General features: G+C 43.6%; 1 protein-coding gene across 2 annotated transcripts in view; it reads left to right on the top strand.

Moving 5' to 3' along the window:
• Window positions 1-1,495: 1,495 nt before the first annotated feature.
• Window positions 1,496-12,794, top strand: part of TTC28 (tetratricopeptide repeat domain 28) — a 178,634-nt gene continuing 167,335 nt past the window's right edge. For both annotated transcript variants that reach the window (XM_086473965.1, XM_086473966.1), the window contains exons 1-2: window positions 1,496-1,588; window positions 10,639-10,917. In XM_086473965.1, coding sequence (XP_086330091.1) covers window positions 1,496-1,588; window positions 10,639-10,917 — 372 coding nt within the window. The remainder of the gene's footprint in view (window positions 1,589-10,638; window positions 10,918-12,794) is intronic.

Here is a 12,794-nt window from a genome sequence, read left to right as displayed (position 1 = left end):
CATTGTTAATGATAAAATGGCAGTTCTTGTACATTTGTGTTTTTCTTAATGAACTGGATGGAGGAACATCCATGGGCATTTGGATGAAAAAAAAATACCACCGGTCCAAATCCAGTCCAGATACAGAGGGGTGATAAAACAGAAGAAACGTGCACATCTGTCCCCTGATGACATTGCTGTTCTGATGCGCACGTGTGACTGATTGGCACATCCTCAAAGAGTTGTGGTACTTGCTGTAGCTCATCTGAAGTGAAAGGGAATACTAGGCTGCCATTTGCAAGGTAAAAGCATCATAAAGGACTCAGTGTGTTTGGGCTACGTTTGTGATCTGTTGTACTGCAAAAGCAGTACAAAACTTTCGGGATTTGGTTACCAGTGATTTTAAAGACCTACATTGTTATAGATGAGAAGATAATTCACTATCTGCTACTTACATTGCGAATTAAATGTAATGGGTCTTTAGATAGAAGTAGAGAACTTCTATGATTTATTCCTCCCACTATTGTTAAGAGTATTTTTACATCCTACTATTGTGGGTTTGTTTGGTTTTTTGGTTTGTTTTTTTTTTTAACTACTTTGCTTGAATCCTTTCCCGGGTTCCTGACAAAGACCTGCTTTCTAATGAAATCTTAATTTTGATCTCATTCATTTGAAGTCAAACCTTCGAGCTGATGGCTGTGTGTTCATTTTATTGCAGAAAGCTTTCTGAAGATGGAGACTCTCACATGAAAGAGTAAGTTGGGGAGGTGTTACTAAATTCCACGTCCTTTATGATGTATTATTCTCTCACAGCAGGAGAGTCTTAAGCATAATCTGCTTGCCTGCTCCTTTCAACAGGCATGGGTCTACAGCATTTGGAAGGTTTCTGTTCGGATGCCGGTGTTACAAACGCGATGCGAAGGCCCAGGCTGAGCTTTGCCGTGCCTGCTGTGAGCAACGCCATTAGTGACGGGTGTCGCTGCCGGACATCTCCAGAGGCGCGACGTGGACCCCCGCTTACCCTCAAGCAGCTGTTGCTCAGGCTGCTGCTGCCGTTGGGAGATGGTCTTCGGCCTTCATGGCGGTACAAGGGCCTTGGGTATGTGCTCTCCATGACGATGGGGCTTGGCAGCTCTGGCGGCAAAGCGGCTGCAGAGGCGGACTCCTCGCTTCTTTTGTGTGGAGGCCGGGCGCACTGCGTCCGGCTCTAACTCGGCCCCGCGAGTGCCTGGACCTCCGGCAGAGGAGGGGTAGAGCGATGTGCGCCGGCCGGGAGGCCGTTGCCGGCTGGGGAGGCCGGGCTCCAGCCGCAGGACGTCCGGAGCGGGCCCGGCGCCGTCGGGCGGGGGGTGTCCGGGGTCCTACCGGAGCCCAGCCCCCGGGGCGGGGCCGGGGGCAGTGCGGTTCCCTCGGAGCCGGGCCCGGAACGTGGCGCCGTGGGCCGGGCGGCTGGAGCGGGATCGGCCCGGCGCGGGGCGGTGGCGGCCCCCTGAGGGGGAGGAGGAGCCAGAGCGCGATGGAGCAACAGGCGCCGCCGCCCGCCCCGCCGGGGGCCGTAGCGGGGGGCCGGGCTCGGCGGCGGCGGGAGCGGGACGCGGAGACTCCTCGGGTGAGTTGACGCCGGGCGGGCGGCTTGCGGGAGCGGCCCCTCGGCCCAGCCCGCTGCCGGGCGGCCGAGGAGGCGAGAAGGAGCGGGGTCCGGGGGAAGTTGCGGGGCGCGGGTGGGCCGCTGTCCCAGGCCGGAGCGGGAGCCTGCGGGGCGCGGGGAGGGCGCAGGCCCCGCGGCCGGCGGGGCGGCGGGCTGGAGCCCGGGCGGCGGCGGGAGGGGGGTGGGCAGCTCTCCGGACGGGCCGCGGGAAGCGGCGGCGGTCGGCGGTTGCCCTGCCGGGCGGCCAGGCCTCGGGTGTAGCCGCGGTCGGCCGGCCGAGCGCTCGGCTCCCTTCGCTCTGGACTCCTCGACGGGCTGAGAGCAGTGCCGCCTTCCCGGGAGCCTCGGCCGGCGGGCCCAGGCCATCGCCCGCCCAGCCCCGCCGCCGGCGGCCCGGCGGAGCGCAGCGCTGCGGGCGGGGAGCTCGGCCGGCCGCCGGTGCTGCCCGAGGGCCGCCGCCTGGCCGTCGCTGGGGGCTGTGCTGGGCGGCCGTGGAGGTGGGTTCGCCCGCGGCTGGCTGAGGTGGGCACCCTCGCGGGCGCCAAGAGGAAAATCACTCGGGGCTCCCGGATAAGCAGGAACTGAGCTGATCCTGTTAAAATCTCGGAACTTTGTTGGTAGCTCTGTCAGACGTACTTTGTAGCACCGCAGAGTTTGTTACTCTGTTGGAACCGATGGTCCAGACGCACGTTCCCGAGCAGGCTGTACCACCACTGGACACGCCGGCCCTTGAAAAAGTTGTCAGTACCTCGATTGTAAGAGCTTTGTTACTGGCAGAATCTGGAGGCTAGATTCAGTCAGTGCGTCTTGGGTGACAGCAAACGTTATCAATACGGTTCTGTTTGTTCACTGGAATACAGATTGGCGATTAAGGCGTTATCCCTGTCGGCAGCCTGTGCCCCTACAATTTGACATTGCGGCCATAGGGATGTCCCTGGTTGTCCCCAGTAAACGGAGTGTTTAAATGGCTGGGTATCTATGCCCTCCTGTCCTTCATCCTCTTTCCTTGGAGCTGTTCAGGTTTATTTTTGGATGTCTTTCATTTTTCTTGGAGGTTTACGCAGTCTTAGACGATGCCATCCCTCTTGTGCTTTCTTCTAGTGTTGAACAAGAGCTCTTCAGGTGCTAATGAAACCCTTTATGGGCTATTTTAAAAGAATTTTTTGATAAATGGATGAGTGGGTAGGCCTTGAATATCGAGAGATTTCTGTGAGCAGTAGGGTAGGAAACATTACCGGGGGGGGGGGGGGGGGGGAGTATTTGTCTGATCTAAACACACATTCACATGATTTTGAAGTCCTAGATCAAACTAGTGTGTAGGACTAGTGATTATGATCAGTGATAACATCATTAATGATTATTATTACTGATACTCTGTACTATCTAAATCTTAATTTTCAAAAGGTGAAATCCACTGCTGTAACAGCATCAGTCTGTGTATGTATTTCTGGTGGATAGTGATCAAGACTTGTTTTCTGACTCCTTCACTGTGTCACATTATCCCCCTCTCGACTGAAGCTGAAACCCTCTTCCTTGTCCATTGCGTATCCTTTCCTCCTTCCCTGAGTACCTGTTACTTCCATTCCTGCTGGGCGGGTCGCCTGAGGTGGGAATATTTTAGTGAGGGATTGCAGGGGAAGCACCCACCTACCTGGTGTCAGTGACTGCTGTCACTGCCGCTGCCCAGGCAGACTGGCTCTCCTACGTGGCACACACCCCTTCAGAGGAGACAGCCATTGAACTGCAGCAGCCAAATGGTTTGTGGCAGCCGACAAAATCCAGGGAACGTGTACACCTGCTGCCCTAACAAGTCTTCCTGTTCAGTGACCAACAAGTCCCTTCCTACCAAGTGACTTTCCCGTTAAGACCCGGCTTGTGCTGTGTTGCTGGTTTGTCAGTCCATCATTACTGTGTCTGTCTGCCTGTGGCTAACTGACGGTTCAGAGGAAAAGGTCAAATTTCTCATCGATAACTTACAATTTAATTGTTATTCATTATAACAAAATTAAAGATTTTGCGCTCTCTTTAGCTTATACTGGGTCATTCTTTTACGTTAATGATAGATCTTTTGGATGACAGAGGGAACAAACGACTTGAGACTTAGGAGGTCAACTTTTATTTCTTTTCTATGTCTCAGCGTCGTACTGACTATCTCTTAACAAGTAAATGAGCTCCTTTCTGCTTTGATTTTTCATTCATCATCTCAATTCCTGCATTACTTTCCACTTCTTCTGTACTATCTTTTTGCTCTGTTTCTCCCATTCTTTAAGAATTTTTACTCTTTCATAGTCTTTCTTTGAAATTATTGACAGTAACATACTGTATGTTGATGCTGAGGGGCTGCTGCTGATCCATGAGGGCACTCTAATGAGATTAGCAAGGACCTGGGAAACTTGGACTTTTGAGTTTGTTTTAGGCTTTCAGCATGCTCAGACACAAACTTGAATTTGCATTCAATAATTTACTTTTGAAGGTTCTCCCCAGACCAGTGAAGCTGGATTTTTGGTTTTCTGAGAAGTTCCCCATTCAGCGTGAGTCTGTTTTGCAGGCGATACGTAAACGCATTGCACAAGGCATACGTGGCCTGTGGCCGGTGGGTTTGAAATCATGGTGCTAAAGTTTCAGGGAGTGTATGCTGACTTCCAGTTACTCTTACAGTGGAAGCATTCTGAATACACAAAACTGAATAAGCTATTCATACAATATATTAAAATATATTATACGATATATATTTTGTATATTTTTTCTAACTTCCAACTGACTGACTCAGTGTTGTGTGAGGATTGTTCTGTTTTAGGGATCTGTAATGTGTCTGTTAGTGTAGATGTAGCCATCTGTGGTACAAACATAACTTTTAGACAGAATCTCATCTCTGTCTTTATTTAAAAATTAAAATCTTAAGAACTGAGGAGTATTTTATGTTTGCTTTCATTTTCGATTAAATTATGATGAAAGTGTTCTTTATTTCAGAGTGAGTTTTAAAAAAATTTTGAATGCTCTTTACAGTACTTGAGAGTTCAGTTGGAACCTACTGAACACTCCAGATGTATGTACAATTTCAATTTCCTGTTCAATAGGCTTCTGTGAATTTCTTTCATGTTTTTAATTACTTCTTTGAGTTCATTATTCCTATAGTTATTTGTAACACTTGGGATAATTCTGCATTTTATCTATACTGCATGTGTAAGGTTACTTCATTTGGTTTTCTTTTATCTTCTGACTGTTTGATGCCTCTGTTTTTGTGAAATAGTGAATAATTGTTCCCTTTACCTTCCCTGTGCTTTTTTTGATTTCTGTACACCTTTGACTTACTCCCTTCAACTCTTTTCTAACTTTCATAGTCTATCTTAGTCTCTCTTTGGATATGGAGATTGATCCGTATCTGGTTATCTGTTACCCATCTCTTACCTTTTCTACTTACATATTTTTATGTGCTTGTGTCGTGGTGGTGGGAACAAAATTGAACATGGTGTTTGAAGTGCGCTTCCTATTGTAGATTTTTAGAATGGTGTAACTGTTTCCTGTTTCTGTTTCTCAAAAATTCTCCTTCTTTCACCTGTCTTTTTGACTGGTCGTGAGCACGGAGACAGTGTTTCCAGAAGAATTTCTCCAAGGGCTCTAAAATGTCTTTTGTGAGGGGTAAGGGTATGTTTGGGGCCAGTTATTGTGATAACAACTAAGGATTTTTTTTTTTTCCCAGTCACTTTGCATTTACTGACATTGAATGTCATCTGCTGTTTATTTCCCAGTATATACTGAATATTCTTCTGTGCTCTGGGCAAGTTAGTTTTACATTTGACTATCACTTTGCTTCATCAGTGTACGGTTTCAGTAGCTCAACTGCATACTGCACAAAGCAGTTTGGGTTAGAGCTCTGAGAGGCCCAGAAAGCTGTATGTCACAGTCAGAAAATGAGAAAGACAAACATGTTGCCAGTGTCTTGAATTCATTAGGCAAATTTGCCCAGAAATTTGTGAGTGACGCCCACACTCAGCAGTCCCCTGTTTTCTCTCTTGCTAAGATCCTTGCCAATAAAACTTCGTATACATTTCCTAGTCTGGTAGATGGTATGACTGTGATCAAGAATCACCAGCAGACACCTGAGAAAGAGGCTGCAGGATACCATTTTAGAGCTTAGGTAAATTGTCTCCAGCTATTTGGTGGTTAATCCTTTGGAATAAGGAGGAACACATCCTTTCCCTGGAAAGTGCCAGACCAGTTCTGTGTTGGGGAAAATTCCTCTTAATAAGCCCTACATGTAACTGACTGGAGCTTTGCACCATTAACCTGCTTCCAGTTTTCTCAGAAGTTCACGGAAGAAGGGTTTAATGATATATAATAAATAGTATGTATAACAGAAAATAAAATAATCCTGCGTTAAGGGACTGCTCGCCTTAGGAAAAGGACCGTAATTTTTATTATCTTTTAGTACAACATGGTACAGAAGGATCAAGGACCTCATGGACCCAGGTGCTCAAATGAGGAGTCACCCAGTCTGAGTGAGCTTCCAGTTTGAGCTGAGATGCAGTGTACCAGTAGGTATCATCATCAGAAAACCAGGAGAAGGAGAGCAACAATAACATAGGCTGACTTACGCATGAATGAAGACCTTTTATAAAACTAGATATGGCACTAGGTATATTAAAAGACTGCATTATGTACGTGATCCAAGTGGTGTTTTGCAGTGTGTTTCAGTGGAATCCATAGAGTTTAAAAACAACATCTGAACAACTTAGTTCCTTCTTGGTTTTGGAGTTTTTACTCAAAAATAGAGTTTTGTTTCTTAACTGAAGTATTTTGCAAAAGAGTAAGTGAGGGCATAATTTAGTCTGCATAACCTTTAGTTTTTAAAATTATGTATGAACCAAAAAGTACTGTTTAAATTTAACTATGGATTGCATAGTTATTACAATTTTTAGCAACGTGCAGCATAGCTCAAATTAGAGTAGATCTAACTGATGTTACGGTTGCAGATCTCTCCAAGTTCAGTATTAGCTCACAGTTGCTTCTCATTTTTAGAAAATTCTTTAGAAAGGACATATTTTTCTCTAGAAAATTTTGTATATGCTCCAGTTAAAAAAATATCAGTTTCCTTCCTGTTGATAAGTTCATCTTTAAAATATTTTTGTCTCTAATTACAATGAAAAACCAAAGGAGTAAAATATTTGCAGAGCAATATACTCCAGAGACCTAGACGTGTACGCCATTAGGAAATTTACTGGAATGTGGTTGGTTCTTTTATAGAATAGCACTGTAAGTTATGGTTTTATGTTCAAGATATTTATTCCTTTTGATTTAGTTAAGATTTTAGATAAGTTATAGCTTTTTTATGGCATAAAAATAGATTTTCATGAACATCTAAAGATCCCTTCTAGAATATTATTTAAAAATTCAGAAGTTTGACTTCTGTTTTACCTATTACTTTGTGAAAATCTAACTTGGTGGGTTTTTTTTCCCTGTAATGTAGATTTACTGGAGGAAACTAAAACTCTGTCTGTCAGAAGAACATTTAGTGACACCTGCACTAGTGTCACTAGAGTGTGCTTTAGGCTAAAGTAGATGCCAGGTTAGATACCCTGATAACTAACACGAAGTAAATTCTAGACTTTAAAAACGGTGGGACGTGGAGAATGACAGAAGCAACAGATGTTTGTAGGACTTCCTTCATCTGGCTTCTGCTGGCTGGAAGGTAGCTTCAGCAGTATGTCTGTTGGCTGGTGGCAGTGCTTTTGTTTCCATTGAGGCATCAAAATTGCATAGGCGCATTTTAGCCGGGGTCCCAGGGCGAGGGTGTGTTCCCAGAGACTGTTCTTGTTGCTGGCTGTCGAGTAGCGTTTCCCTCATTTACCTACAGGCGCAAGGGGGCGAATGCTCCGAGTCACTGTCGAGTCTACTGATGTCTTGCTTATGGGGTGTATGTATTATGTTGCTGGGATCTGAGGAAATGTTTTCCTGTGAAGATGTTATGAATTATTACTGGAAGTACAATTTGTGAAGACAAAATCCAGCTTAGAAAAACGTAGCAGCCTGGAGAGCTGTGGTGCACATCCTATGGTGGCTTAAACTTTCAGTTTCAGTGGCCTTTCATTTCTTCCCACACTGTTTCTGTTAAAATTCTGTTCCGACTGGGTGAAGGTTGCATGTGGCTTGGCAAGGTTTCGCGTCTATTCAGAGCAGTAGTACAGACTGGCTGAAGCACTGGCTGCTAGGAGGTTATGGGGAGAAACTTTGAATTCTTTATCTGTTCTTGGACTCTTGTCGAAGATGGTTTCTATTACAGAAAAACAATAATACCCTGGAATATGGAAAAAAACATAAAGCAATTTTACAGATTAAAATACGAGATGTTGTATAGATATTTTCATAGAAAGCGAAGCTCAGTTACAGTTTTAACCTGATTTTGGAAACCAGTATTTAGAATAAGTAAGTGTCACTTTTTTCAGAATCCATTTGGAATACCAATTTTTCTGCTTGCCTCTTTTTATTTTTTCCTCTTTCTGATGCTTCATTGAGTATCTTGAGCTATTTAGATAATTTAAAATATAAAAATGATACATGTCACACTTTAAGTATTTTTTTGAAAGTCATAAAGGAATTTTTTTAGAAACTGTCTTAATTATGGATTCGCCACCCAAGACATCATCGATAATAGTTATTTGAATTGTGTAGCATTAAGTAAGATGGGTTACATACAAACTAACAAGCTCTGAGGTATAAGATTCATTGTTCTTTGATAAAGCTTTCTCTTCATGCTGTTGTACCACATTGTTTTCTTTTGTCCTCTGGTCTCGGAGCAGAATTTGTATTTGCTGTTACCTCCTCTCACTCATCTTATTTGAACTCAATGGGAATCTACTCCCTACCGTTTTCTGGGTAGCAATATGCTGTTCAGACAGCCTGATCTTTCAGCATGTATAGGCACTTACTTATTTTATTTGCAAAATAGTCTCTGTAGAGGACTAAGTTTAGCAGGTTCATCTTGGAAGATAAACATTCTTGTAATGTAGGTTTTTCTGTGTGTTCAACTTACAGTTTGCTTTGGGGGGGTTGGGAGTTCGTTTGTTCTTGAAAAGGAAAAGACCAAAGAAAATTTTGTGTTTTCAACACTTGCCTTGAGTGGTCAGTAAGGTTGAATCTTGAGCACCTTCTGCAGAAGGTGGAGGCTTTTTCACCAGTGAAGGGAATTAACTGCTGAGCCTAATCTGAAGTAGATATTATGGGAACTTCTATCTAATGTGACCTCTGTAGCAGATGCTGGTTTCTGGTGCTCTGTGCTGGTTTGCAGAAGTAATGCTTCTCTTTATTAGAAATACATGAGCTCCTACCTTAAATTGTTTCAGCTCGGTCCTCTTCTGCACTTCATTGGAACGTTTTTTGTTCCACTGCACTAAGGAACTTCTTCTTTAGCATTGGTTTAGTGTGTACAAGTACCTTCTATAACGAAGTGTTAGGCAGCCTAAATATGTGCCTTGCCATCACCTTGCACTGTATTAGTAGGAGAAGAGTAGTTGTGACTGGGAAGTGGGGATGGCTTTTTAATGAGTACTTCATGTGTGTTGGTACCATCATAATAATATTTTTTGATTTGCGGTCTGAGTGCCAGAGTGACTCAGTTTTGTTCTGTGGTTCTCAGTTTGGACAAACACCTGTCAGAAAAAAATTTGGTATAATCATAAGAAGAGAAGAGATAGGTAGTTTCTAATTTGATGCCTTTCTATTGTTATTGTTTGATTTAAGAAAGAAAAGAAAAGAAAAGTCTGTAGACCATTTTGATGCTTGAGACAGGATGTCAATTTGCAGCTTGCTTCCCTTTCCACCTAAAAATATGCCTCAGCTTGCTCTGGTAATGTATTTAAGCCCTGCAGTAGTTGTGTTCTGGTGACAATATGTGATATTCTTAACCTTTTTAAGTCTGCAAGTCTAAAAATGGATGACAACAATCTCAATTACAGTAGTCTAAGCCTTTAATGAACTTTGTCTGTTACAAGATGTATGTGTTGCCTGTCACCAAATACGGTTACTGCAGAATTCACAACTCTCTTGTAATCAGAGTTGTACAAAGATATTCTTGCTGAGTTTTTGGGTTTGGGAGAGAGTAGGGTGCACTTGACAAAAACAGTTACTGACTGCAAATGACCGGCTGAGGAAAATAAGGAATGTAGAAAGTTAAATAAGAAGAAAAGGTTTGCCAAAATCAATGAACTAGGGCTTTGTGCAGCTCACTTGAAATAATATTCTTTGTAATTAGAAGGCTTAAACCTGTTTTTGTTATTTTGTTATTTTGTGTTCTTATTTTGTGTTGCCTGAAGTCGACAGTCCAGGAAGGTGGCTCTACCAATGATAAACTGTTCTGTTGCTAAAATAAATTGTGTTCCCAACTAATTTCTGTGAGTATACCCAGTTCCAAAGACTCATCCTTCCCATTTATGAACAATTTGCAACCTGCATGTAGCTGAATATAGAGGTCTGTGAGCAGATGTACCAGTGTGAGTTCTTTGGTTTGAAGAGAGTTTACACATTCTTCCATTGTCTGTGCATTAATGTGCTTCTGCGTCATCTACATAGCAAACTTTGGATGTACCAGCATCATCTTCACATTCACACCTGCCACCTATTCAGATAAACTTCCTTGCCTGGTGACTGTGCTTTGTAGTGTAGAATCAAATAGGATGGCCAAGGAGGAAAAAACTGTGAACGTGTGGAGGGCAGCATACTAAAACAGACTACAGCTACTCTTATGCGTGAAGAAGGCAATATGTTTTCTAGAACACTTCTTTGATAGAGAATGTTTTATAAGGCTCTTTTCTGTTACGTCTATGCCCCCCCAAAAGACAACATGTAGACAATTTACTCTTTTTAAAAATCTGATTCTGAATTCTTAATTTGTTCTACAGTAATGCTAGTGGCTTTAATTTCTGCTGTACGGTTTCTAATATTTTGATTTTTTTTTTCTTCCTTTTTTGAGTAGCATTTCTTAACGCTAACTTTCTCCCTCCCTTCCCCCCCTCCAGATTTCTTTATTTGGATCAAAATCTTTTGGAAGAAGAAGTCCTGACAGTCCTATGTTGAGCAAAGCTGAATTTGTTGAGAAAGTTCGCCAGAGCAACCAGGCTTGCCATGATGGTGATTTTCATACAGCAATCGTGTTGTACAATGAAGCTTTGGCAGTTGATCCTCAGAACTGCATTCTCTACAGTAACCGTTCAGCAGCCTACATGAAGATCCAACAGTATGACAAGGCCCTGGATGATGCAATCAAAGCACGACTTCTAAATCCCAAATGGCCAAAGGTAAGAAAGTGTCTTCTGGGGAAGGAATAACTCCTTTGGGATTATTATTCACATACATACCACCTAATGTAAACAAGTGCATATATTTCTGTACTAAAGTCTGATTTTGCTAAGAGCTCCAGATATTACTATCTTTTGTGTTTAAAAGCTGTTTGACTTGAATTTCCTGTTGGGTATTAAACTCTTTTCTATGTAAACATACTTTTCCCCAGTGGAGGTATGATACTATTTTACTATTTTAAACCAGCATGGTTTCTGGGTTGTGAAGGCCAGACTTACGAAGTTAAATGTAGTCAGCATTCGATAGCATCCAGGAACATTTTGTTGCAAAATTTCTGAAGAGGTAGTATGGAGATTCTTACTAGTAATGGAGCAGTAAGGCCTTTCAAAGTAGTGTTCAAAGAGTGTTTATGTGTAGTATATTTTGGATAAACATTTGAAGAAACGTGTATCTTGGTGAGATCTGACTATGCAAGGAAGCATTTTGTGAAAAGTAAATGGTGTTGTTTGCCTGTTCCTTCTGGGGTTGATTCCTGCTGGCTGCAAGAGATTGCATCAGTAACTGACTCAGCCTTGGTTAGCCCGGGGCCAGCCCTTTACACGCTGATCAATTTTAATGGCATCTGCTCCAGATTCCGTTTCTCCTGTCAATCCCTCACACAGTCTTACTAGCCGCTTTAGCTAGAGATGTAAATTAAGAGTGGGTTCATCTCCTCAAATTATGGCAGGTAACAAGCATAATGCCTTCTGTCAGCTGGACTCCAAATGCGTGAAGTTAAATTTATTTTTATTACAAGACAGATCACTGTAAGTCTTGCATTCTGTTTTTCAGTTGTTTATTAGCTTGTAGAAAAGCCTTCATACGTTTCTTTAAGACTTTGTTAATTATTTTACCCATACTTTAAGCACAAATCCACACTTTGCCCATTATCAGCTCCACGTGTTGAGATTGTGTTGTATATCTTTAAATCAACATTGCCTGCTCTCCCTTTTCTCATCAGTCCTTGCCTGTACCTTGTCTGGATATTTAGTGTCCACTAACTAAAAACTTGAGTATTAGTCTAGTGGCCAGCTGCTTGGCTGTTACATTTCCAAACTCCTCATCATTTTGTTTGCTGTGCAGTAGACACACTGTTTTTTCATGCCTGCATAGCGTATTTCCATGTGGAAAGTGGACACTGTTGTACAAAAAATATATATAAAATAGTGTTCATTCCACTCAGAACACAGGATGTTTTTTCTACATGCATGCATATGGTTTGAGGATTCAGTGCTGTGAAAGCTTCTGCTGTTTCTGCAGCTCCTGAGACATCATCTTGCTGAGGTATGTGTCTGCTCGTTCCACCTCAGAAGGAAGGACAGGGATTGCAACATCTGAGTATGTTTGAAGGCAAAAGGCTGGTGGTATCTTTTCATCAGTACAATCTGTGTACATGATGTCACTCCTGTCTCAGCCTTCAATCACCGAGACCCCACCTGCAGTACTTGTCCAGATCTGGGGCCCCCAGCTAAGAAAGACACAGACCTGCTCGAGCGGGTCCAGAGGAGGCTGCGAAGCTGCTCAGGGGGCTGGAGCAGCTCCCCTGTGAGGACAGACTGGGAGAGTTGGGACTGTTCAGCCTGGAGAAGAGAAGGCTCCGGGGAGACATTACAGTGGCCTTCCAGTGCTGAAAGGGGGCTACAGGAGAGGTGGGGGTGACTCTTGATCAGGGAGGTGGTGACAGGACGAGGGGCAATGGTTTTGAACTGAAAGAGGGTTGGTTTAGATTAGATACTAGGAAGAAGTTCTTCCCTGTGAGGGCGGTGAGGCACTGGCACAGGCTGCCCAGAGGAGCTGTGGCTGCCCCCTCCCTGGCAGTGCTCAAGGCCAGGCTGGA

This window comes from Leptosomus discolor, chromosome 16 (genome assembly GCF_034619465.1).
Source record: "Leptosomus discolor isolate bLepDis1 chromosome 16, bLepDis1.hap2, whole genome shotgun sequence".
Taxonomy (NCBI): domain Eukaryota; kingdom Metazoa; phylum Chordata; class Aves; order Leptosomiformes; family Leptosomidae; genus Leptosomus; species Leptosomus discolor.
Note: the sequence above shows the minus strand (reverse complement) of the source record. Positions and strands in the feature narration are given on the sequence as shown.